We start from the raw sequence: 26,033 nt of genomic DNA on the forward strand, positions 1-26,033 counted from the left end.
CTGGGCCACTGGGAAGGCTGCCTGGGTCCCCCTCTCTTCCCTCAGCTGCTCCTTCTGGTCTATTAACTTACCCTGGTCCTCTCCCCCCAACCTCCCCCCCCACCCCAAGGGAAATGGGACATTCCTCGAATTCTTAAGGACTCACACAAGCCCTGATTCTCTGCCACTTCCTCCCTCTGTTGGGGAGTGGGGTGGGGTTCAGCGAAGCCAGAGGCTGGGGCAGTTTTAACCCCTTGATTGCTGGACCACTTCAGGCTGGATTCTGGGCACTGAGGCTCCTCTGGGGGCAGCTTCTGACCCTCAGCCTCTCCAGGCAGCAGCCTGGCTGAGCCCCCAGCTCCGTGGGTGGCAGGGACCCGGGCTTCTCTGCGGCTCTTCCCTGAGACTGCAGTAGCCTAGAACTCAGGGAGCACTGGGAGTTGGAGACAGAAATCAGAGGCGTGTCCTTGTTTTCTCTGTATTGCCTCAGCCTCGAGCCACAGTCCCAGCTCACTCTTCTCACTCTCTCTTCTGGGGAGGCTGCAGGAGGTGGGGTGGGGGGCTCCTTGCATCGGTGCGGGCTCCGGGGGAGGCGGAAGACAAGCACCCCTCCTGGCTTGGATGCCGCTTCCAACCTGCCTAGGCAGGTCTGCCCCCTGGCCTCCAGCCAGAGCAGCGGGTGGACCCCATCCGTTCCCCCAGCCTTTCCGGGCCTTGGCCTATGCCCTGCCCAGTTGACCCTCGGCCCAGCTGGGATGTTACCTGGGAATTGCCCGCAGGCATTCACACTCCTCAGCCAGCTTCTGCGGAGCAGCTGTCTGTGCCAGCGATCCAGACAGGGAAATTCCGGGAAATTCCGGGATACACCAGATGCAGGCCTGGCCTGCAGGAGCTCCCTGTAGACCTGCCCGAGCCTCGGTTTCCCCAGGGTTCAAGCTTCCTACCCTGGGACGCTGGACCGGACACCAAAGGAGACTGAGTACCTGCTCTGTGCCAGGCACCATGCTGGGGGTTCACTCTCCTTCCGGCCTCTGGCCCCCTCCTCCAGGGACATTCAGGTTCCGAGTCCTGGGGTGTCCAGGGTGTAGCTCTGCCCTTTGCTTTGGGGGACCAGGCCTGGCTTCCTTCTCTGCAGCACCTCCCGCTCAGAACCCAGAGAGGCAGGTGGTTCCTCCTGGCACTTTGCCAGGGAGTTGGGCCCACCCAGTGAGTGAGTGTGAGGCCCCCCTCTTCTGCCCGTCGCTGGCTCGTCCCTCGGCCAGGATCTTGCAGGGGGATGATCAAGGGAGAAGAAGCCTGTCTGTCTTTTCCCGGCGGCATCTCAAGACTAATTTAAGTTCGGGAAAGTGACTGTAAGCAGCAAAAAGGCCTCTTCTCTTCCTCCCCTTGCGCCAGACTTGCTGCAGAGTGAGGCCTGGGGGAGAACACGGGCCAGAGCCCACAGCTGGCCTGCTGGGCGGTGCCGCACCCCTATGGACACGCACTTACACATGTGCCTGGTATGTATCCAGACACACGCGCTGCCGGACGTGGGGCTGGGGAGAAAAGCCAGGGAGGTCGACTGGATAGGGTGTGCTTGGGTTCACACTTCCCAGGCCACAGCCACCCAAGCGTTGCTGTGCTGTGGGCAAGGGAGAGGCGTGCATGCCTGTTTTTGCACCATAGCCAGCAGTAGGAAGACCCATTAATTGAATTCTTTCTTGAAGTTTCTAGGTGGGTGGGATGAGTCTGCTCCATTTTGGTTAGAGGGATAGTTATGCCCTTGGTTATTTGTTTTCTAAGCTACATTTTATGAAAGTGGGGCAGCTCTGTCGCCACTGCAAACCAGCTGCTTTGTTTTCAGGCAAATGGTCTAGGAGTCTGGAGGGCAGGGGCAGGGGCAGGGTGGGGGGTGGGGGTTGGGGAGAAATGTGCTGGGGGTGAAGTTGCAGGCCGAGAGGGGAACTGGCTTTTGGGGTGTCAAGTGGGGGAGCAGACATGGGCCGGGGAAGAAGGAGGGGTGCTCCATCGTATCCTTCCCCTCTTCACGGACTGCAGATATCGGGGCCCATCCTCCAGGTTCCTTGAGCTGTGGGGTGAGGGGCTGAGCAGGATGGAGATGTGCCTGGTTTTGGGGAACAAGGGACTGTGGTCCCGCGCCTTCCGCCAGGCCTCAGGGAGTGGGGTGGGCCTGTGCGGGGACTCGAAGTGTCTCTGGATTCTAGCGGACTCTCAAACCCCAGCTGCTCTTAGGGGATGGTGGGGCAGTAGCGGGCAAATCCCGGTCTGGGGCGAGGGGCTTTTCCATCTCCCCAGAATTTTCTGCCTCTGACTGAGCAAAATGGGATCAGATGTCTTAGGGAGCCCGGTTGGCGCCAGGAGTGGGAAGGGTTTGTGTGGTGTGTGTTTGGGACAGGGAGACATCCTCAAAGGGGCAGCCTCCAGGCAGGCAGCCCCTGCCCCTCACTCTCACTCTCACCCCCATATCCTTGCACTCAGAGTTGCCAGGGCCCCCAGGAAACTCAGGGTTCCTCATACGCCCATTTCATAGATGAGGAAACTGAGGCCCCGTGTTTCCAACCCTTGGCCAACTTGGCAGAACCATTCCTTTTTATGTATTGCCGTCAGGGGCAGTAGCTGGCTTTGATTTTACAGTTTGTCTCCAACCCCTGAGGGCTGGTAAGTTCTTCTTCATGTCTAGCCTTGATCTTCTTGGCTGCTGGTTTTTCTTCCTCTGGTCAGACAATGCCTCCTTGTTGCTTCCTATCCCCAGCACTTCAGCCCTGAGGCCTGGGGGACTGGTGAGAAACTGGGTTAGACGGGAGCCCTCCCTGCGCCCCTGGGCAGTGTTCCCAGCTGGGGATCAGCGGCTCCTTCCAGAGGCAGGATGTCGGGACTGGTGTTTCTCGCCCCCCCCCCCCCCCCTTTTGGTAAAACCAAAGGCTCCTTGTTGCTTTTGTTGATGTATTTTTGTTCCTCTTTGAACAAAAAGCTGTGGTTTTTGAATGAGTCTGAGTCTGGAAGAGGCGAGGGTTCGTGCAGAATGGGGTGCGGGTCTGTGTTTGCTCTGCCTCTGGAACAGCTCATGGCAGGACTGGGAGTGGGGCTCTGCCCTGCAAGCGGTCCCTGTCCCAGGAAGCCCGAGGCCGAGCCCAGCAGCTTCTCAGCATCCTCCCTGCCCGTCCTTACAGGTGGCTCAGAGGCCCTCTCCTGGGGCAGGCCCCTTGTCCTGCATCCCTGAAGGTCATCGTTTGAACTCGAGACACCCTCTTTAGAAAAGTTATAAGGAGCAGGTGGCTTCTGACTGGTGGTGACTGAGACCCCAGAGGGTCTCTCATCATGGCCACGCTTGGAAACAGGTTGGGTTTGAAAGATGAATTCCTTTGTTCATCTTTCCCCAGAGGCCTGAGAGCTGGGGCTGAACTGGGGTGTCCCTGAGAGAGAGATGTCAGCTTGCCCTCAGCTGGAGGGGTAGCGATGGTGGAGGGGAGAAGGCACTGGGCAGTGCTCCTGGACACGGAGCCTCCATTTCTTTCTCTGTAAAATGGGCACATTGATCACACACACTGACTTTTCTAGTCCGTGGCCTGTGGCAGATTTCAAGAGGGAATGTGCACGGGACACAGTCCCTGTTCTTGCCCCCATGGATGCAAGATCCCGTCCCCTGTCCTCCAGACCCCCTGTCCTGTGCTGTGCTCTCTCTCAGCCTCTCTGCCTCCGAGCAGCTGATCCTGCTACCGAGGGTGGGGAGGGACGCTGCGGGGGGCCCACCGCTTGGAATGATCAGCATGGAGGCTGGCCACGAAGGGACAAAGAGCAGCTGTGCTCTGGGCCCAGCTCCGGGCCAGGGTGAGGACGCCTGGTTCTCCCCATGCTGGCCCCTTGTTCCCTCACCAGGGCCCCATCTGTTGGTGGGGCTGGGGTGCCAGTGGGGTCACTTGCTGGGGGCGGGTGGCCCCTCTTTCAGCCTCAGTGCCCACAATGGCATACACACACATCCATTCATCTCTGGGTGAGGGTAATGGGTGGGCAGAGCTTCAACCTGAGGACGGAGAGGGAGGGAAAAGGTAAAATTCCCAGCAATTGTTTCTGGAAGGAGGTCAAAGGAGCCCTTTCCAGGGCAGTCGTGCTGGCGGGGGAGGGGCGCAGCTCTGCTGTTGCTGTGTCCACCCCTCAGAAAGGCAAATTTCTGGCACCTGTCCTCCTCGCCTCAATGTCTGCAAGGATCCTGCAGACACAGTCTCCTGGGGTTGTCCTCAGGGGTCCTCCGCAGTTGAGGACACCCTTGCTGCCTGTGTCCTCCCCACCCCCACAGACCCTCTCTCTCTGTCTGCGCTTCCTGCTCTCCTGCCTGGAGCTGAGGATGAGGTTGCCATGGGAACCTGAAGCGCAGTGAGCAGGGGAAGGGAAAGGCAGGGTTGTCAAGCCAGGGCTGGGGGCTGTGGGGAGGGGACAGGGTTGACCCAGCAGGGGGAGGACAGCCCGAACCGCATGTCTGCCTGCCTTCCTCTGGCCTGGGGTTGGGTTTTAGGAGGCGGGGGTAAGAGGTGGGAGGCTCTGCACCCCTCTTAAATCTGGTTCATCTGATGCAGGATTAAAGTCCCTTCCCTCTCCTGCCACATGAAACCGAGCCCACATGGAGGCTGGTTACCCCTTCCCTTCCGATGGGGTTAGCGTTCTGGCTTGGGGAGGACTGATATTTGGGGGTCATATGACTCCAAAGAGGGAATGAGATACCTGCCAACCCCACCCACAGGTTCTTGCTGCATGTGGCGGGGGGGGGGGGGAAGGGGGGCTCCTGAGACCCTTGTGGGGGAGTGTGTGAGTGTGGCCTGTAATGCGCCCTGTCCTGGGTGGACCTGCTGGCCTCCGTGTCTAGGAGACGCGCGTCACCGCGTCAGGCTCATCCATACGTTTATGGCGTGTGAGGAATGCGGTGCGTGGAGGAGCCTCGGAACGGCGGGTGGGGTGCGTGTCAGGTACACGTGTCTGGCTGTCCTTGGGCCACCGGAACCGGCACTCGGTTTTAACCGTGCACACTCAGGCAGATGGGAAACCCCGGGTGTGCAGACTGGCTCCCGTGCACATGGGTTTGCCTTTTGCCGAGGCTGCTGGCTCCCCTTCCCCACCAAATGCTGACCAGTGCCATCTTCTCAGGGTTAACCCTTCAAGTTGCGGGCCAGAGCCCCCCGGAGTCTCCCTGGTCCCCCTGCTTTAGGACCCCCTCCTCCCCGCCACAGGAGTCTGTCCTTACAGATGCTCTCCTCACCGCCACCCCACCCCACCCCACGATGCCTTCACCATGGCTCTTCCTTGCTGGGGGGGTCGTCTCTGAAACTCTCCCTCTGAGGACCTCAGGGCCAGCCAGTTCTGCTAGAGAGCTGACTTGGATCCCTCTTGCTGTTCTCGTCCTAGCCTCTGGGAGCAGAGTCCCAGTGGATCCTCCCTTTCCCTGGGACAGCTCAGGAGTTTTGAATGGCGCACCTCAGCTGTGGGTGGCCCTGGTTTCATGGAACTGGGCCAAGCCCGGGGACCGGACCCACAGCCGTGGCCCCACATTCATCCGCAGGCCATGCCAGCTGCAGGCACCTGTGTTTACTCTTCAGTCTCCTCTCTTTCCTCCCTCTGCTGGGGCAGCTGCGGGCCTGGGCTGACCTGGGAGGCAGGAGCCAGGCTGGGTCCGGGAGGCTAGGGGTTGGGACACAGCTAGACTCACTTAGGTCCAAGATGGCGAAACGAGCCCAGAGGGAACAGGGACTTGCCAGGCCACCCAGCGAGCCCGTGGCAGGGCCAGGGTCCAGCGCCGTGCCCCATCCCCTTAGTCCCCCTCCAGACTCCAAGCCCTGCTCTTCACGGAGGGAAGTCACGTGCTCACCAGTAGCCCTGGTTCAGGGTGGGGCGGGTTTGGTGAGGACACAGAGACCGGAGGGCTGCTCACGTCCAGCTCTGGGGTGTGTCAGCCGACTGGGGTGGCACGTGCCTGGAAGGGGGCAGTCCTGACCCGGGACCTGCTGGGAGTCACAGCCGTGGTGGGTGTGGTCACCCAGGGCTGAAAATGGCCGGATCTCAGCCTCTGCTGAGAGAAGCCACCGCCATTCCCTGAAATAGTTGGGGCCCATGCCGATCCCCAACGGTTTCACATTCCAGCACGTGTACACGCCCCACAGCGACTCAGGACCTCCTCCCCTTCGGCTGGTGTGCTGGGGACCGGGTGATGCCCTCGTGGGATGTAGGAGACCCGAGTTCTAGTCCCGGCCCAGCTTCAATGCTTGGTGTGACGTTTGTTTATTCAACAAATATTTGTTGGATACCGGGTTCTATTCTCGGAGCCTGGGTACGTCAATGACCAAAAGAGATAAAAAGCCACCCCCTCACCTTATAGAGAAGCAGTAGAGATAAGACAGTAAACCGATGGGAGAAATAAGTTAATTATAATGTCACCTAAGTGCTGAGTACTTGGTGCCGGTGCACTGTGTCCAGACGTGTGCATGTGGGAAACGAGGGCGTTGGGCCAGAGGGTCTGAGAGGCCCCTGCAGATTGGCTGCCAGGGCTTCCCTGGCTCCTGCTCCCTCCACGCCAGCCCTCTTTCTGGGGGACAGGACTCTGGTCTGTCAGGTGCCTGGAGACCGAAGGGTTTGGTTCAGGGTGCTGGGCCCGGGGGAGATTGTCTGGGTGCCAGGAGACCAGCCTTGTGCCTTGTGCCTTGGCCACATTCTCTAACCTTTCTCAGTTCAGCCATCTGTCGGAGGGGGACAGTAGGGTGCGTGTGAGAATTTGATGAACTAAGGCATGCATGCCTTTAGCACAGGGCAGACATGGGCCATGGTGGCAGTGTTGTCTGTCGCCCGAGGTGGGGGGGCGGTGGCCTCTTTTCTGGCATCAGGCTGATCTCTCACCTGTACTCCGTTAGGTTGGACCTTGTTGGCCCTTTGAAATACCACTCTGGATGTGTGCACTTTCTCTCACTGCCCCTTCCTCCTCCTTTTTCTCCTCCTCCTCCAGGAAGCCCCCCTGGATACGCATGTCCCTTTCCCCTTCATTTCTGGCTCCGTATCCCTCCTGACCTTCCTCTCCTTGGTTGGCCTCCGTTTCTGGTTTTAGCTGAAAGCTTTGTCCTGACCCCATCCTCATCTCCGCCCCCTTCTGGCCCAACGCCCTTGACCTCCCTGGTCGGTAGACTCCTAAGGCATGGATTATCCCCAAACAAGGGTGATCTGCCACCCTCAGGGTGTCCCTATGGCCTCCCTTTGGCTCAGGTTAGCTCTCCATGGCCCGCCAGCCACTCAAGCCATTTGTGTCTCCCAGTTCAGCTCAGGCCGAGTCTGAGCGACCCTTGCCTCCCTCTCCGTGGCTGGTGGACACTGGTCCTGCTCCGGGGGCAGGGGTAGTTGCCAGGAGAGCGTCAGGGGTCTGTGAGGAGCCCAGAGCTTCCTGCCCTTTCCCCAGAGTGACCTCCCCTTGTTCTTTTCTGTCCCGCAGACACTACCCCAAGCAGTCCTTCACTATGGTGGCCGACACCCCTGAAAATCTCCGCCTCAAGCAACAGAGCGAGCTCCAGAGTCAGGTGAGGGGCGGCTGGTGCGGGGCCTGGCGGGGAGGGAGGGCTGTCGTAACCCCTGCATTTGGCAAGGGCTCCTTCCCCCTGGGGTTACTCAGCAAGGCCCAGCTGCTGAAATCCTGGCACTTGCCGGGTCTCCCTGCCCCCAACCCTGTACCCAGTTACTTCATATTTCCTGACTTGATCGCAGGAGGGGAGCGCATGCCCCGCTTCTTCCCTAAACTGGGTTGGAGAGGTGTCGGTGTCCGACTCTTTCTGCTCTGGGGAATTTCACGTGGGGCCCCCGAAGCTCCTCCCCACTCACCCCCACCCTCAAAGGAGGAACTCACCTCTCTAGGCTCATGCCGTCTGAGGTTACCAGCCCAGCCTCTGTAGCCATGTCCCGAGGATCCTCTCTCATCATTCATGTTTCTGTCTCCCTCCCTCTCCCTTCCTCTCTGAAATCAATAACAATATATTAAAAAGAAAAAAAAGGAGAGAGGCCGTCAGAGCCCTGAGGAGCTTGGAGGAAGAGGTGTGGGCGGGGAGCGGGGAAAGGTGCGGTCCAGAGGTGAGGGCGTGTGTGCACACCCTCAGGTGGAGGCAGGGGAGACACACACGGCCAGACTCCCAGGAGGAGAAATTCAAACCGCACTAATTCCCCAGCCTTTGTTGGTCTCACAAAAAGCTTGGCTTCAGGTCTTTTTTTGTCCCTGGAATCCAATCCCCGAGGGGAACCCCCTGCTCCCCAGAGGCCCTCCTGAGTCATCTGGGTTCCAGGCCTCCTGACTCTCAGGCAGGCTGGGGCAGTCATGAGAACGGCCATCACTCTGCGGTAGGTCCAGGCCTTGACCTCCTCTAATCCTCACAACCAGCTGATGGAGGGACTCTTGCTGTCCCCATTGTACAGATGGGAACACTGAGGTTTGGAGAGGCCATGCTACTTGCCCAGATGCAGGTTTCAAGCCATTTGCTCACAGCAGTTCTGCAGCCTGCTGTGGCCCCCAGCCCCATGCTCTCAACCCGCAGGATGCACCAGAAGGGACCTGGGCCTTGTTAGAATGCACCCAAGGGGCTGGATGGGGCCCAGGAATCTGTGTTTTGACCTCCCTGGTGATTCAGGTGAAAGCTGTTAGTCTCACAGACATAATTTGAGAGGCTTAGAGCTGGGCTGGGGATCAGGTGGAGCTGAGGGACCTGAGCTCACCCTCTTTCTGCTGTGACGGGTGGGTGGGTGGGTGGGAGCCCTGGGCGTTAGGGCTTGGCATTGGGGGCATAGCTGTAACCTCCTGTAGTTGGGCTCCTGAGGGGCTGTGGCTGCGGTAGCAGAGGGTGGAGGCAGGACCTGCCCTCTTTGCAGGCCCCTCCCCTGCCCCCAGCTGTGTGGTGGGAGCTGGCTGCTTGCCTCCCCTGGTAAAATGGGGACAGCAAACCCCAGTTGCCTCCAGGTGGGGGTTGGGCCTGCCGCTCTGAGGCTTGGAAGGGCTGAGCTGGCCTGGCTGGGGGTGGTGACAGGTCTGTTCCTGTGGCCGCTGTGGGGGCAGGGCCTGCTCTAGCTGCCTGTGGCTGGCGGGAAGGGAAGTGGGAGCCTCCTCTGCCTACCCTGCCCCACCCCCGCAGGGCATCAGCTGGGCTCTCTCCAGGGCCCCTTCCTGGGCTGGCATCCGTGCGTCTCAGCCCTTCTCAGTCTCCCGGAAGCTGCCTGTGCTATTTCAACTTTGTTTTCCCGTCTCCAGATGGGTTCCCCAAATGGTTCTTCGGGTGTCGGGGCACCTGGAGCCTTCCCGCGGGGTGGTCCAGACCCGGCTGGGCTGAGGCAGGGAACTGGCAGCTCTCCCAACCCCCACCCCAGGCTGTAGGGAGGCAACAGCTTTGGGGTGGGGCTGAGCCGGGGATGTCTGTGTCGGCCCCTGAGCCCAGGCAGAAGTGCCAAGAGAATGTCTCTCATTTTCCCTCTCATTGTCGTACCTCCAGGACTTACCCAGGGGGACGGGAGAGCCTCAGGCCTGCCCTGGAGCAGGGTCCCTACTCCCTTCCTTTGGATCCAGTGACCTCAGATGGCATATCTGTGTCCTGAGCCGATGGCCAGAGGTGACATCCTGGATGTCCCACTATTAGCTACTGTGACCCTGGGCAAGTTATTTCAAGTCTCCGAGGCTGAGTGCCTTACCTGTAAAATGGGGATTCCCTATAGGTAGTCTCTCTCCAAAGGTTCTGTGAGGATGTTAGTATACAGCAAGCATTGGGAACAGTTCTGGTATACAGTCAGCACTCAATAGCTGTTTGCATTCCTATTGTCCTGGGAAGGAGAGGGAAGCGACCTTGGGCATGATGCATCCGGGGCACAGACAGGGACCTGCTGCCCTCGTCCAGCACCGACCTTTCTCATCAGGTCTCCCCTTCTGTGTGTGTCGAATTTCAAACCTGACTTCCTTTTTTTGTTAGAGGGCAGTGGGCTACATAGTACATGGGCCCAGCAGGTAGGAGGCACAAAATCAGTGGTAAAATTGTTGGTATTGTATTTTTTTCAATGAATTGTTAAAAATATATATTTTATTGATTTTTTACAGAGAGGAAGGGAGAGGGATAGAGAGTTAGAAACATCGATCAGCTGCCTCCTGCACACTCCGTACTGGGGATGTGCCCACAACCAAGGTACATGCCTTTGACCGGAATCGAACCTGGGACCCTTGAGTCCGCAGGCTGATGCTCTATCCACGGAGCCAAACCGGTCAGGGCTTCCATGAATTTTTTAAAGTTCCGATCTTTCCTCTTACGTTGGGTCAGTAAGGCAGTTATTTTCCAAACTGTGCTGCGTGTTTGGAAAGTTTGTGTCTCCCTTCAATTCATTCATCATTTAGTCAACAGATCTTCCTTGGTACCTGCTGTTTGCGGGGATAGTGATGAACAGGAGAGACCCTGGGAGAAGGCTGAACACATCCTCATGTAAAAAGCAGAGGTGCAGGGGTGGTGGTTGTCTGGGCTTGAGGAGCCTCCAGCATCAGTCCTGGCCCTGCCTCGGGGGTTTCCAGGACGAGGCCCAGGCGCCTCCCAGGCCGAGTCGATCGGTCACAGCACTTAGTCTCCTGACCAACAGCTGGGCTGCGTGAACTCGGGCAGGTCCTTTCCTCCACAGAGACCCTCGTCGCATCCTGGTGAGCCGTCCCAGATGCGGGGAACACTCCTGAGTGGGCGACGAGGAGCCCTGAGGAGGGACTCCTGGCAGGACCCCCCACACTCCTGGCTCCTCACTTTTTACCTGTCACCCACTCCAACACCTAACAGCCTTTCCGAGAACCTTCCCCACCTCCATTCTCCGTAGTTAAGGCCACAGGTACTTAAAAATGGTCACAAATTCCAGAGCGTGGAGGGCTTTTAGGAATCAGCTAAGTCTCTTGAGAGGGGGACTGACTTGTCTAGGGACACGCACCTCTGAGCCCAGGCCTCTGCCTTTTCTCAGCTCGGACTCCATCCCAGCCCTGCCCTCTCGGGACCCCCTGGGCCAGGAGTAAATGAATTACCTTCCCCAGCAGGGGAACTCGCTGGGAACCCGCTGATGTCACCACCGTGTCGCCATGGCAGTTATTCCCCTGGATTGGGGGCCTGGCCCTCGCCAGGCCAGGAAGTAGAGGAAGGGGCGGAGAACTGGCATTTGTTCAGCACTTCGGCGTTGACAGAGCACTTTCACAACTGCCCTTATCAGAGTGTGGTGAGCCGGCCGCGCGCTCCACAATGTGTTGGCTGCTGTAGAGCAACGGTCCATCATCTGCCCCGTTGACCGGGACGGGTGGTGTGATTGTCCCCTTTCACAGATTTGTAAACCGAGGCCCAAAAGGTCACATCATTTGTCCAAGGTTACTTGGCAGATGGAGACTGAGCCTGTGCTGGCACCAGCTCCCTCTGGCACTTTGCCTTGGGGATAGGAAGCCCCCCTCCCCATGATTCCTGTGACAACCCTTTTACAGGTGAGGAAAGCGCAGTCAGCGGCCTTGCATTCGGGGCTTCGGTATCCAGAGCTACATTTTTTGGCTCTAAGTGCCTTACCTGCCCTGCTGCCCGCTTCTCACAGGGTTTCTGCTCCCACCCCACGAAGAGGCACCACGCTGGCCCAGGTCTTCCCGGATGGGCTGAGGCCGGGCAGTTCTGGGCTCATGGGTGGGTTGGTAGCTTTACCATTGTTAAGTTTTCTGTCCAGGCCTTTGTCTTCAGTCTGGAGCCAAACAAAGGAATGTCTGGAACCTTTTAGGAAGGAGCCCGTGGACGGATGAGCTGGGGCGCTCGGGGACAAACGAGGACGCCTGACCTGGGCGGGGGGGGGAGGGGGGGGTCGCAGGGAGCAGAGGAACTGACAGGTGTGGCCGTGGCTGCAGACAGGTGTGGCCGGTTGGGTGGTAGTGCAGCTCGGCACCGTGGCCAGAGGATTCCATGCCGGGAGCTGCCTGGGCTCGTCATCCTGGAAACGGCCAGGGTCCTGGGCCTCATGTCCTGGGCTGACCTTCCAGGACGGGGCAGCCCCCGTGGAGGAAATCCAGGCAGCTGGTGGGGTTTGGGACAGCTGGCTGCCGAGGTGCACAGGGAAGTCCCTGGAAGCCAGGGAGCAGTTCTCCGCCTCATGGGCATTTTCAGCCTCCATTCTGCTCTTTAAACCCCAGGGGAGGACAGGAGAATCCTCATTATTTCTATCCCTTGAGTGTCTGGGAAGTCCTTTCTGCTGTCTGACCTGAGTCCCTCTCTAGGAGGATCCATGGGATTCCCAAGAGAGGAGGGCAGTGGTGGGGTGGCGTGGCGCCCTGTTGTGAAGTGCTGTCTGTCCCCCAACAACTTCATCCTTTCCTGAGGCGCTGACCTCAGAAGCCGGCTCCAGGAAGCCGCCAGAGCCCGTCAAAGGCCCATTGATCGAGTCTTCCGAGTGGCTGTCTCCCTGCCCTCCTCTCTGGGCACCAACTTTGTCCCTTGGCACAGCCCTCACTTAACTGGTCACTCAGAAACTCCCCTGGGCTCTCGACCTCGACAGGCAGGGCCACATCCTGGCGAGGGTGAGGGCTGGGGCAGGCGGTGGAGCTCTGGGAAGAGCCTTCTTCCGGCAGCTTTGTGGGAGGATGGGTGGGCGGGGAAGCGTCAGGGGTCAGGCAGATGAGGCTTTGCATATTGGTGGCTCTGGACTTTTGCTGCTAAGCTGTGTGACCTTGGGCATGGACTCTGTGTCTCTGTGGCTGGGTTTCCTTACTTAAAATGGAGTTAAAAGCCCTGGCCAGTGTTTCTCAGTGGTTAGAGCATGCACGGAAGGGTCGTGGTTCGAATCCTGGTCAAGGGCATGTACCTGGGTTGCAGGTTCGATCCCCAGCCCCCGTTGGGGCATGTGCGGTAGGCAACCAATTGATGTGTGTCTCTCACATCAATGTTTCTCTCTCTCTCTCTCTCTCCTTCCCTCCCTCCCATTCCTTCTCCCCCTTTGCTCTCTAAAAGTCAATGGAAAAAATATCCTCGGGTGAGGATTAACAACAACAAAAATGGAGCTAATAATAGTGTATGGTAAGACTTAAATGAGGCAGTTCGTGTGAAAAGCACTTGGCACTCAGAATGCACTGAGTATGTGTTGATGGATGATCATCCTTATTTTAATATTTTTTGGTTAAGACTTCTGCTTTGAGTTGGGGGGTTGGATGTCGCTACAGGGGGAGCTCTGGTCAGGATCTCCCTCCTAGCCGGTTGCTACCTCAGGTGGCCACAGGCTGGGGCCCTTTCTGTCCCCCGGCTTGACCCTGGCCCCTCTCCCATCTGCTCTTCCAGGTGCGCTACAAGGAGGAGTTCGAGAAGAACAAGGGCAAGGGTTTCAGCGTGGTGGCCGACACACCCGAACTCCAGAGGATCAAGAAGACCCAGGACCAGATCAGTAACGTGAGCTGCCCTGCCCCTGTGCGGCCACACCGCCCGCCGCCCTTCCTCGCCGGCTGCCCCCTGCCAGGCTGACGGCTGCTTGAGCAGAGGGAAAGGAAGGGAAGGGTTTGGGGTACAGATACCTTTTCTTTGTAGCCCAGACTCTCCCTCTGCCCACAGACCAGAAATGGACTGTACGTTGGGGAGGGTGCGGGGGGCCTATGTTTAGCTCAGTCATGCCCCTCTCTGTGAGGTTCTGTGGGTGGGTTTTTTCCTGGCTGGTGGGTGTTAGGGTCCAGAGTGGCTGTTTTGTCTGAGCACAAAGGTCAAAACTTCAGAACTGGGTGGCAGGGAGGGGCGGGCCAGCCTCCCGGTCTGCCTTTGGGTGCTGACACTGCAGTCATTTCCGCCCTCCCTCAGCTTCCTCCCCCACCTCGCTCACTCTTCCTTCCTGTGTAAAAACCCCAGCCAGCCCGCCTGCTGGCCCTGCACCCCTGGGCGCAGGACGGTCAGCAGTACGTGCTGTGGCCAGGGAGCAGGCCTCCGTTTCCTGCTTGGCTGAGCCATAGACCTGCAGCCTGTGCGGCTTTGGGCTTGTGGGAGGCTGTCCGGGGGGCTGTGGGCAGGTGGGGGTGGGACGCCGCTGCGAGCCTCAGCACGGAATCTGGGTGCAGCCCTGTGCGTGGGGTGTTGGGCACGGAGCTGCAGGAAGTGCCTCGTCCGCTGGGCCAGGAGATCCTACAAATGAAGGACTGGGCAAGCGGCCGTCTTCATGTCTGGAATGGGAAGGGGTTGGCGCGTTGCCCGGTGTCACTCTGGGCCGAGGGACTGGCGATAGAGGCTGTGGAGGGCCTGGGTTTCAGGTGGCCCAGCCGGCACCCACCCCTGGGCTCCCCATCCCTCTCCCCGGCCCCGTTGTCAGGACGCCCTTAGAGCTTGGCTGGGCTCCAACAGTGGCTCAGGTGGCTGTCAGGAGCCAGGGCCCACGCCTCGAGGAACAGCCGTGCCCAAGACCATGGCTTTCAAACGTTGACTGCAAACTGCCCTCTGGAATACATTCCACGCCGGGACCCCTACCCCAAACCGGCCTGCTTATTTATGTGGAGGGAAACAGAATCGGAACTTTCCTGAGAGTCCTTACTACCGGAGGGCATTCGGATCTTGTCTATTGTATTTCGTAAAGATGCTCGATGCAGACTTCGCTGAATGCGTTTCGCAACTCGGTCGTTGACCTGCAGTTTGAGGCTTGGGGAAAGGGGGGGCTGCCCTTGGGCTGGGAAGGCTGCCTCACGGGGCTTGAACCCCCGCCCTCCCCCCAAAAAGTCTGTCTCAGTTGCTGCTCTACAAGTCAGGGCCTGGCCAGAGGGAAAGAAGAGGGACAGAGGGTGTAGCTTAGAGCTCACCAGGGGGAAGGAAGCTGGAGGGAGGTGTGTGTGTGTGTGTGTGTGTGTGTGTGTGTGTGTGTGTGTGTCGGGCGGGGGGGGGGCAGGAATAATGGGGAAGAGCAGGAATGGCTCACAAAGCTGGAATCTTTTTTTTTTTAATGATAAATTTTATGTTCTTTTCTTTTTAAATATATTTTTATTGATTTTAGAGAGGAAGTTAGAAGGAGAGAGAAACATCAGTGATGAGAGAGAATCATTGATCGGCTGCCTCCTGCACACCCCACACTGGGGATGGAGACCACAACCCGGGCATGTGCCCGGAATGGGAATCGAACCGTGAACTCCTGGTTCATAGATCAACACGCTCGACTACTGAGCCATGCTGGCCGGGCAAAGCTGGAATCTTAACTCTTTTTTTTTTTTTTTTTTTAAATATATATTGATTTCAGAGAGGGAGGGGGAGGGAAAGAGTTAGAAACATCAGTGATAAGAGGTAGAATCATTGGTTGGCTGCCTCCTGCATGTCTCCTACTAGGGATCAAGCCCACAACCCAAGCATGTGCCCTTGGCAGGAATTGAACCTGGGACCCTTCAGTCTGCAGGCCAATTCTCTGTCCACTGAGCCAAACCAGCTCGGGCAGGAATCTTGACTCTAAAGCCTCTTTGACTTTTCATTGTGAAGACTCTTGCCTGTTATCATTGATCCTTGTCCCCTGTCTATAACCTTAATCTCCGAATACCTTCACTCACTGCTTCTAGCCCAGTGGTTCTCAACCTGTGGGTCGCGACCCCTTTGGCGGTCGAACGACCCTTTCACAGGGGTCGCCTAAGACCATCCTGCATATCAGATATTTACATTACTATTCATAACAGTAGCAACATAACAGTTATGAAGTAGCAACGAAAATAATTTTATGGTTGGGTCACAATATGAGGAACTGTATTTAAAGGGCCAGAAGGTTGTTCTAGCCTGTGGGTTTGAGCCAGATATATATATAGGTGCGTGTGTGTGTGTGTGTGTGTGTGTGTGTGTATGGGGGGGCGGGGTGATGACAAGCAAGCCCAGTCACTTCTGCCTCCCTTTCTGGAAGACTTCCAGAACATTCCACATCCAGACTATGGTACCTGCTCTTCTTCCCTCCCCCACTCACCAGTTACTGGAGGTGTTACTGTCCCAGGAGTCCTGGTAATAGAACTCACTGTGGCCAAGACATTCACACCTAAGCAGATAACTATCTTATCATTAACCACAGGACTGCAATTAGCTGATTGCCCTCTGCTCTGAGGTGGGGGAGATGAATTGAACCTGACCTGGTTCTGCGTTTGCAGCTTTAGCTGGGACGCGTGAGTTGTGACCACAAAGATGGAAGACTTGGTCTTAGTGAATGCAGTTAGAGCCTGTCAGAGGTGGGCCTCCCACCGACTGTACTAGAATCGCTGGGGAGGGCTTATTGAAAATGCCGGCTCGCAGCCCTGCTCCCCAGGCCGCCCGAATCAGTGTCTCTAGGGGTGGGACCCAGGGACCAGCATTAAAAAGAATCCTTATGGAGGATATTTTTTCCATTGATTTTTTGAGAGGGAGAGAGAGAGAGAAAACACATCGAAAGAGACACATCGATTGGTTGTCTCCCAAACATACCCCAACAGGGGCCGGGGATCAAACCTGCAACCCAGGTATGTGCCCTTGGCCAGGAATCAAACCCGGGACACCCTTTGGGTTGAGGGCCGATGCTCTAACCACTAAGCATACTGGCCAGGCCTCAGCAACCAGCATTTTCTGTTTACCTACTTTGGTGCTCACTGAAGTTTGAGAACCATCACCTAAGAGTCTGGAAAAAACTTCAGGCCTAGATCAGAGGGTGCCGAGCCTGGCTGTGTCCCACACCCAGAAGAGTTTTGGGAATGATGGTGTTTAGAGCCACACCTTTTGTTTTGAATCCAAGTATATAGCCTGTCGCTCAGTTGCGAGGTCAGCACCCAGTGACTCCCAGCTGTTTCCAGAGGTCAGACCATCTTGCAAAGAGATGATTTGCCTCCCTGGAGGAATAGACTAGGTTTACCAGTGAGAGCATTTTATTTTATTACTAGAGGACTGGTGCACAAATGGTGCACAAAATTTGTGCACGGGGGGGGGGGGCGGTGGTGGTGGTGGTGTCCCCTCAGCCCAGCCTGTACCCTCTCCAATCCAGTACCCCTCGGGGGATGTCTGATCCCCAGGATCAGGCCTAAACCGGCAGTCAGACATCCCTCTCACAATCCGGGACCACTGGCTCCTAACTGCTCACCTGCCTGCCTGCCTGATTGCCCCTAACTGCCCCCCCCCAGCTGGCCTGGTCACCCCCAACTGCCCCCCTGTGAGCCTGGTTGCCCCCAACTGCTCTGCCCCTGTCAGCCTGGTCGCCCCTTACTGCCCCCCATGCCGGCCTGGTCGCCCCACGCAGCCTGCTGCTCGGTCGTTTGGTCACCCCTCACTGACCCCCCTGCCGGCCTGGTTGCCCCTTACTGCCCCCCATGCCGGCCTGGTCGCCCCATGCAGCCTGCTGCTCGGTCGTTTCGTTGCCCCTCACTGACCTCCCTGCCAGCCTGGTCGCCCTATGCAGCCTGCTATTTGGTTGTTTGGTTGTCCCTCACTGACCCCCCTGCCGGCCTGGTTGCCCTATGCAGCCTGCTATTTGGTTGTTTGGTTGCCCCTCACTGACCCCCCTGCCAGCCTGGTCACCCCACGCAGCCTGTTAGGTTGTCTGTTCAGTTGCGATGGTCGCTTAGGCTTTTATATATATAGATTATTTTTTAAATATATTTTTATTGATTTCAGAGAGGAAGGGAGAGGGAGAGAGCGATAGAAACATCAATGATGAGAGAGAATCTCTGATCGGCTGCCTCCTGCATGCACCCCACTGGGGATCGAGCCCGCAACTCAGGCATGTGCCCTTGACCGGAATCCAACCCAGGACCTTTCAGTCTGCAGGCCGACGCTCTCTATCCACTGAGCCAAACTGGCCAGGGCCAGTGAGAGCATTTTAAAAATGTGTCTGCTTTCCCCAGGTGATGTTAATGCTTTGATATGTGTGGTTTGTCACCCGTCCTGCCGAGAGGCAAGATGGTGAGGTGGAAAGAGCCAGTGAGAGCAGAAACCCAGCTTCTATCATTCAAGAGCTGGGCAGGCCTCGCGAGCCTCGGTTTCCTCATCTGTAAAAATGGGAGCATGGACGTAAGGAAACTGTCGAGTGCTTGGCATTCGATAAATAGTGTCCATTATTATTACTTCAAAGGCAGGCCTGTTTGCTTTCTATATTGTGGCTAAGGAACATGGAGTAAAGTTTGGCTGAAAAGTTAGACCTTTGTCACCCTGGCTGGTAGCTCAGTTGGATGGCCCATTGATGGATACGCCGAGGTTTTGGGTACATACAAGTGAAACAACAAATTGATGTTTCTCTCTCTCTCTTTCTCTCTCAAATAAATAAATAACTTAAAAAAAAAAAAAGTTGGGCCATTGTTTAGTATGGAGAATGTTTGGGAAAATTTGAGGCAAGATACTGGGAAGTTATACATCTGGTGAGTGATTGTGTCATCATTAAAGGCACCTAAAGGGATGAGAGGCAGGGCCACATGCTATGGGATGGAATTTGTCCTTTCAGAATCCTGGCCTTTGGCCATGAGCTCTAATGGCTGTATGGATGGGGAACTCTCATAGCTGAGGCCCCTTTGTGGGAGCCACTGCCTTCAAGCAGAGGAGCTATGCTTTCATTTACCTACATATTTACGTGTGTAGTGATTTTGTGTATACAGTGTTGTCTTTCACTGTATATTTTTTGTCTGTGAAATATAACACCCAGTCACCCCCTCTGTGTGTACTCAAGATGCAAGTCAAGAAACCGAACATTCCTGCACCCTGTAAAATAGTTTTCAAAGTTAAAAAACATCTCTCATGCAGTGAGCATCGACCATACATTTTACTTATTTATGAGGAACCAGCTGGAGGACATGGCAGGCAGAGGTGATGCCTTGTCAGTGAAGGAAAGTGCCGGGTACAATTAGATACAGACCTGGCCAACTGTCCTACAGGACCATAAAGCCATAAGCCTCAGAGATACCCTTGTTCCAGGCAGAAATCCTTCACATTCCACAAGACAGAAATAATTAGCTGCTTATCTTCCTTAGGTTAGCTGCAGTCTTTAGAGCCTGGGCCTAAGCAGGAGTAAACAGTGAAGTCAATTACAATTCCAGCCCCAGAGTCAAATGGCCTGGAGGCAGGCTCGTTGGACAACTCCGTAGTTTAATTTTTGAAAGTGTGTGCTATCCTTTATAATGTTAATACGTAACTGCGTATTTTTAGACACGACAGTTTTGTTTCGAACTGATTTTTTATCTATAGCATGTACACTTTTATATCTTGCTGGGCAAAGTTGGGTTTAAAGATAAATCTACACGGTTGTGTTCATCCCTTTTCATTGCTGTATAGTACTCCATTTTAGGGTTATGGCAGATTTTGTTGATTCTGGTGTTGATGGGCATGTGGGTCATTTCCATAGGCTATGAACATCTTCATGCAAGATGCTCCCCAGCCCTCTCCCAGCGTGCCCCCTTGCCCTCTCCCAGCATGCTCCCCAGCCTCTTGCTCTTCATGCTCCCTGGTTCCTCTCCCAGCATGCTCCTTGCCCCTCTCCCAAAATAGAATAAATAAATAAATAATTAATAAATGAAGACACCCTCATTCTTTTTCCTAGTGTGAGTGTGGAGTGGAATTGCCTGTTCTTAGATGTGTTCCATCAACCTTACCGGCTAATTTGAGCTGTTTTCCAAGCAGCTGTGCTGATTTACTCTCAACAGTGACGAGCGTTCCCCTCGATCCACATTCTTAGACTTGTTCACCTTAACCATTGTGATGGTGTGGAGTGGTATCTCATTGTGGTGTTAACTTGCACTTCTCTGATTACTAATGGGATTGAGCACAGGTTTCCGTTTGTTTTAAGAACAAAATATTGTTAGCCTCTAATAGGGAGCTGTATTCGTGGAGAATCGAGGACCTGATGTTCGAACTGGATTCTGACTCACCCACCCTTTAACCATCGCTTGAGCCCTGGTTTCCTCATCCGGAAAACGGGGATGATAATGAGCATTTTTCTTGGACTGTCTGAGAAAAGAAGGTGAATAAAGCATCTAAGGACACAAAATAGGCCCTCAACAAGTGGGAGATGTTGTAGAAATAGACCCTGGCTGGTGAGTTGATTGTTCCATTCACAGCCTGATGCTCCCTCGTTAGCCATGATGTGGAGTCATGTGAGAGCAACATGTGGAGTCAGACCTTTGGTTTTCACCGCAGTCGGCCTCCCTCTTCTCACCCACCACCCCCTCTGTGCCGCCTCCCCTGAGTTTGCCTGCCTGGCGCTCTCTTCTCTCAAAGTTTGGGTGGCCTTATGATTATCATTCCTGTTGAGAGCGAATGGGGTGCTATTCATATTTATTCCAGACCAGGAGACATGATCCAGGGCTAGGGGCAGACGTGGACCTGTGGTCACCAGCCTCCGCGCTTACTGGGTAATGAAAGCTCTGCCTCACAAAGTCATTTAACTGCTGAGCCTCATCTTCCTCTTCCGTAAATGGGAATTGAGGTGTACCTGTCCGACTTATTCTTTAGGGCGATTGCCCTGAGGGCCAAGGGAGATCATGTGCAAAGAGCATTTATGAACTTAATGTGAAGATTATTAACAGCTAGAGGCCTGGTGCACGAAAAATGTGCACGGGTAGGGTTCGTAGGCCTGGCCGGCGATCAGGGCCGATCTGTGGGGTGACTGGCGGGGCAATCAGGGCCCCCGCTCGCACCTGCCTTGGCTGGCCTGGCACTGCCCACTCACCGGCCCCGCACCCCTGCCACCTTGGGTTGGGGCCTGTGGGCTGGGGGCAGCTTCTGCATTGAGCATCTGCCCCCAGTGGTCAATGTATGTCATAGCGACCGGTCGTTCTGCCAGTCGTTCTGCCATTCGGTCGATTTGCATATTAGGGTTTTATATAGATAATAATAAGAGGTGGTACCCGCAGGGGGCGGGGGAAGTTCCTCCATGGTCAGGCTGTTACTATGCCATCCACGTGGGTCAGCTGGCCCTAATTTTAGAAGCATTTGTCCACATGTAGTGGCTTTTTAAGGATCAAGATCAAGCCCACTAGCTACTTGCGAGGCGTACACATCCGTATCTGCTTTCAGCTCTAGTTTCATTTGGTTCCTAGAGATGCTCAAGAGCCTTAGGGCCACCTGGGAGCAGATGGTATCATGGTGTTTACAGATGAGGAAACTGAGGCCCAGAGGGGAAGGGATTCTCCCAAGGTCACACAGCAAAGGTCACAGGGATGAAGCATGAGAGGAACGCCCCGGCTTGCGATGAGTCTGTAGGATACAGACTGGGGATAGCACCAGGCCGCGGCTCAGAGGAGCTGGGACCAGACCTACATTCTTTCTCAGGGCTCTCGGTCACTTCTCCGCTAATGCAGATAGAGAACGGGCCCCCAGCATGAGGGATCCTGTCCCCCCAGCCCACCTCCTGGCACCCTCAGGGCCCATGCAGGCCTCTCCGCCTCCACATACGCACTCTCCCTCCCCTGGTCACCGGCTCCTGGTTAGGCCTCTTTTCACGAACAGAAAGTAAACATGGGAAGCTGCCCTTTCCCACTCCCAGGACAGAAGTCGGAAGGGCAGCTGTCTGTGAGCCCAGAGGCCTCAGAAGGGGTGTCACCCCCCTTCTTGTCCCCTCCACCCTACCCATCCCTGGATGGGGGACAACTGAGGGAATGGGGCTCGGGGAGACTCGCCTTCTGTCCTCCCTTTGTTTTAGGAACCTGAGAACACGGCACAGACCCTGTGTCTGAGAACTTCACCCCTGGGTGCCCTCCTCAGAGGGTATTGGGAGATCTGATGGGTTTTCTAGTCAAGGCTGGCTCCTCCCCCTCAGGGGTAGACTCGGCCTATTCTTCTCCCATCTGGGTGTGGGTCCCTGCTTGGGCAGGAAGGGGAAGGGCAGGAAGGGGAGGGGCTGGTCCTGACGCAAACCCCTAAGAGAGGCTCTCTGCCTTCAGAGTGGACCCATTCTGAGCTTTGATGGTGCCAGCTGGTCCTTCTAGCCCAGGCTGCAGTGAGGAGCCATCCTGGGAGCCAGCAAGAGGATGTAGGTGTGCCCAGTGGGCCACCCCCTCGGACCTTTAGCCCATACTTTCCATATTTGTAAAATGATTAGCCCAGTTACTAATGTGTTAGCCCTGCCCAGCCTAGTGTTAACTCTTGTCCTGTGGGAGGGGGTGGGCAGAAGGGACTCTGGGGGCTGGACAGCTCGTCAGGCCTTGGCCAGGGGTTCCAGGGCGCAGGATCGCAGGTTCCTTCTGCTCCAGGACTCGGCAGGCTCTGCCCCTCCTTGCCCATTCCTCCTCCGGCACCCCATTTTCTTCTCTTTAAAAAAAAATTTTTTTTATTGATTTCAGAGAGGAAGGGCGAGGGAGAGAGAGAGAGAAACATTAACGATGAGAGAGAATCTTTGATTGGCTGCCTCCTGCACACCCCTCACTGGGGGTCAAGCCCCCAACCCAGGCAAGTGCCCTGACTGGGAATCGAACCCGCAATCTCTTGGTTATAGGGTCGACGCTCAATCACTGAGCCATGCTGGCGGGTCTGCCACCCCGTTTTCCACTGGGAGAATCACAGGGCAGGACCCTGGTGGACAGGAAGTGAGAACCAGCTCCTAGGCAAGTGGTCTGAGGCCTGGAGAGAATTCAGGGCCTGGGCCTGCCTGGAATAGGACCCGCTTTTCTCAGGGTCCTGCTTTCTGACTTTCCTCTGAGGGTGAGGGGGGCTGGTCTGTGTCTCTGTCCCACTTCCTCCCCCACACCCAGGCCAGCCCAGCACTCCCGGAACACTCAAACCATGGGCCTTAGCACCCACAAGTCTCCTCTCTGACGAGCTAACACCCCCAGGGGCCTGCAAGGTGGGGTGTGGGCAGCGTGCCACTGAGAGTGCAGGGAGGCAACCTTACCGGTAGAACTCCTGGCCCTTGCTCTTTCTCATCTCATACCTTTTTTTATTCATATTTTTTTGTGTACGTTTTATATTCTACTTTCCATATTTGTAAAGTGATACTTGTATTGAATTTATAAACCAGGCGTCATTTGGGAGGGTTGTGCTAACACCTTTTACATGTTGCAGTCCAAGTATTGGGGCGAGCAGGGGTCAGCAGACTCCCCCCGTAAAGGGCCCTTTGCTTCTACCGCAGCTACTCAGCTCTGCAGTGATAGCGCGAAAGCCGCCACAGATAATTGGGAAACGAATGGGTGTGGCTGTTTCAATAAAACTTTATTTCTGGGCACTGAAATTTGCATGTCATAGGAAGTTCATGTGTCACAACATAGTATTCCTCTTGGACCCTCCCCATCCCCCAACACTAAAGAAAAAATGAAGTAAATTATTCTTAGCTCACGGACCCTCAGCAAATGGGCTACAGCCCCTGTACTGACCAGTTTGCCGACTTACTGGTGAGTCTGCTTCAGGCTCACCTGGGGAGCTTTCAAAGATGCATAGTCCAGCCCTGGCCTGTTCGGCTCAGTGCACAGAGCATCAGCCTGTGGACTGAACGGTCCTGGGTTCGATTCCGGTCAAGGGGATATGCCAGTGCTGCGGGCTCGATCCCCAGTAGGGGGCGTGCAGGAGGCAGCTAATCAGTGATTCCCTCACATCCTTGATGTTTCTGTCTCTCCCTCTCCCTTCCTCTCTGAAATCAATACAAATAGGTTTCTTTAAAAAAAGGCACAGCCCAGAACCCCAGCCCTGGTTTTGCAGGCGCTGTGGGAGGCCCTGGAGCCTGCGTTCTGACCAGCGGCACAGGTGGGCTGGGAGCAGCTCACCGGAAGCGCCGACTCTGAGCAACGCAGCCCTGGGAGGTCTCCAGGGTCTTGGCGTGTTCTTGCTGAGTGGTGGGGCCTGTGACTTCTCCGGGCCTCCTTTTGCCCATTTTTGGAATTCAACCAGCGGAGGAATGCATGTCCAGGAAACCGTCGGCCTGGCGTCTCCTCTCCCCCGGGGCTGGGGTCCTCAGCAGAGCATTCCTCGGCTCTGGCCTCCGCTGCTCATGCCTGTGACCGGCAGCCTCCCCTAGTGATGAAGGACACAGGCTCTGGATTTGTGTGCTCTGGGGCAGTTCTCTTTGCTAGTCAGTTTCCTTGTCTGTTGCAGGGGGACTGTAATACACCCCCGGGAGGCGCTGACAGGTCACATGAGCCGCGATGTGGAACCCGTAGTACAGTGCCTGGCACCTAGCAGGTGCTCAGTCAGCAGAGTGGCTGCTGTTGCTGCTCTTGACCAGGTGGAAGCAGGGGAGCCCAGCCCCTGCCATGGCACCATCCGATTTGCCTGGTGCCGTAGTGCACATGGCCCTTCCCATCATCTCATGGCAACCTCCAGCCACCCCTGGGGGAGGCACCCGTGTCCCGTTGGAAACTGAGGCCCGGCAAGGTTATGTAGCTCGTGCGCCCCCATGAGAGCCTGGCGCTTGCTGCCTGCAGCCCTCGAGTCTCTCTCACCCGGGATCTCGGGTGACCGTGGGAGGAGCTTAGGTTGGTGTTCTGTGGGTCCTTTACCCGGTGCTTCCTGCCCTTGCAGATAAAATACCATGAGGAGTTTGAGAAGAGCCGCATGGGCCCCAGTGGGGGTGAGGGCATGGAGCCCGAGCGCCGAGATTCCCAGGACGGCACCAGCTACCGGAGACCCCAGGAGCCGCAGCCTCACCACATCCCGACCGGCGCCCCCGGTGAGCATGGAGCCTGTGGGGCAGAGGACCTGAGGCCGGGCCAGCTACCGGGTGGGGAGAAGCCTCATTCACACACACACACACACACACACACATGTGCACACACACACACTGTCCGGTCTCATCCCCCTGAGGGCATGAGCGCTGGGGGCAGGGCCCCTGCTGGGCCCCGGGTGGTGAGGGGGAGGTACCACCCTTGCTGTAGAACAGTGGTTCTCAACCTTCCTAACGCCACGACCCTTTAATACAGTTCCTCATGCTGTGGTGACCCCCGATTTCATTGTTACAAATTGAACATGATGAAAGCGTAGTGATGAATCACAAAAACAATATGTAATTACATATATGTTTTCCGATGGTCTTAGGCGACCCCTGTGAAAGGGTCGTTCGACCCCCAAAGGGGTCGCGACCCACAGGTTGAGAACCGCTGCAGTAGAATCTGCAACACCTGCACGTGTGCACACTCAGACCGCCTTTGGGAGGTGGGCCTTGAGCAGGCCTGTGGGCTTCTGGGAGGCCCTGGGAGGGGCTGGTTTTGTCAAGACAGTTTCTGAGCCCTGCCTCCTCCCATCCTGCAGTTTACCAGCAGCCCCAGCAGCAGCAGGTGGCCCCCTCCTATGGTGGCTACAAGGAGCCTGCAGCCCCAGTCTCCACGCAGCGCAGCGCTCCGAGCGGGGGCGGGGTGAGTAGCCCCGGCCCAATGGAGAGGAGGGAGGTGGAAGGTGGACGGTTGTGAGGCCTGGGGCAGCCAGAGATGGGTGGGCCTAGGGAAGAACCTAGGTCATAGATTCTTCTTAGAAGCCTTGCCCAGCAGGTCTGGCTTTTCCTGGCTTTTGACCCCAGTCTCTACATCACCTGCAGGTGTTAGGGATCTCAGCCTCTAGAGCAGAGGGTCAGTGTGGGGTGGTGGGCAGAACCCTGGGCTGGGACAGGGGCCCTGGGCTCCAGCTAGACCCGTCGCCCCGGGTATCTTACTCCGGCTGCCTGGGAGCACGTGAAGCACCTTTCTGCGTGGGGCCACCCGGACCTGGTGCTTGGTCCCCACTCTTCATGAGGATGCCCTCCTCTCCCCCTGTGTTCTTCAGCTCTCAGCCTGCTCCTTCCTCAGAGGGGCCCTCCCAGACCATCTCATGTCAAGTGAGCCTCCCCTGACATTTCTGTGGAAGGTGGACGGTTGTGAGGCCTGGGGCAGCCACTCTTTCCAACTTAAAACGATTCTGTTGAGGAGCTTCTGTCTGTGTCCTCCACTGGACACAGCGCTGTGCAGGCTGCACACTGTCCCTTTGGGTCACTTGCTCTGAGCTGGGCACAAAGCGGCACTTGTCAGCTTTGCTGAATACGTGATGAGTAGGAAGTGAGGTGTTCTTACCGGTCCCTTAGAGTCGAAGTTCCTGGGCTGTAAGTCCTGCTACTCACAGGTGTGGCTGAGCCGCCCTTATTCAGCTCCTGGCTGAGCTCAGCTCTGTTCTGGGTGCCTGGACATTTGAGTAGCT

General features: G+C 56.4%; 1 protein-coding gene across 2 annotated transcripts in view; it reads left to right on the plus strand.

Moving 5' to 3' along the window:
- LASP1 (LIM and SH3 protein 1) overlaps positions 1 to 26,033 on the plus strand; it is a 39,954-nt gene that overhangs the window by 8,940 nt on the left and 4,981 nt on the right. The window contains exons 3-6 of one of the 2 annotated variants that reach the window (XM_059670834.1): positions 7,439 to 7,523; positions 13,287 to 13,394; positions 24,393 to 24,540; positions 25,119 to 25,222. In XM_059670834.1, the coding sequence (XP_059526817.1) occupies positions 7,439 to 7,523; positions 13,287 to 13,394; positions 24,393 to 24,540; positions 25,119 to 25,222 (445 nt within the window). The remainder of the gene's footprint in view (positions 1 to 7,438; positions 7,524 to 13,286; positions 13,395 to 24,392; positions 24,541 to 25,118; positions 25,223 to 26,033) is intronic. The other variant, XM_059670835.1, reaches the window with a different exon arrangement.

Source organism: Myotis daubentonii, chromosome 16, assembly GCF_963259705.1.
Source record: "Myotis daubentonii chromosome 16, mMyoDau2.1, whole genome shotgun sequence".
Lineage (NCBI taxonomy): Eukaryota > Metazoa > Chordata > Mammalia > Chiroptera > Vespertilionidae > Myotis > Myotis daubentonii.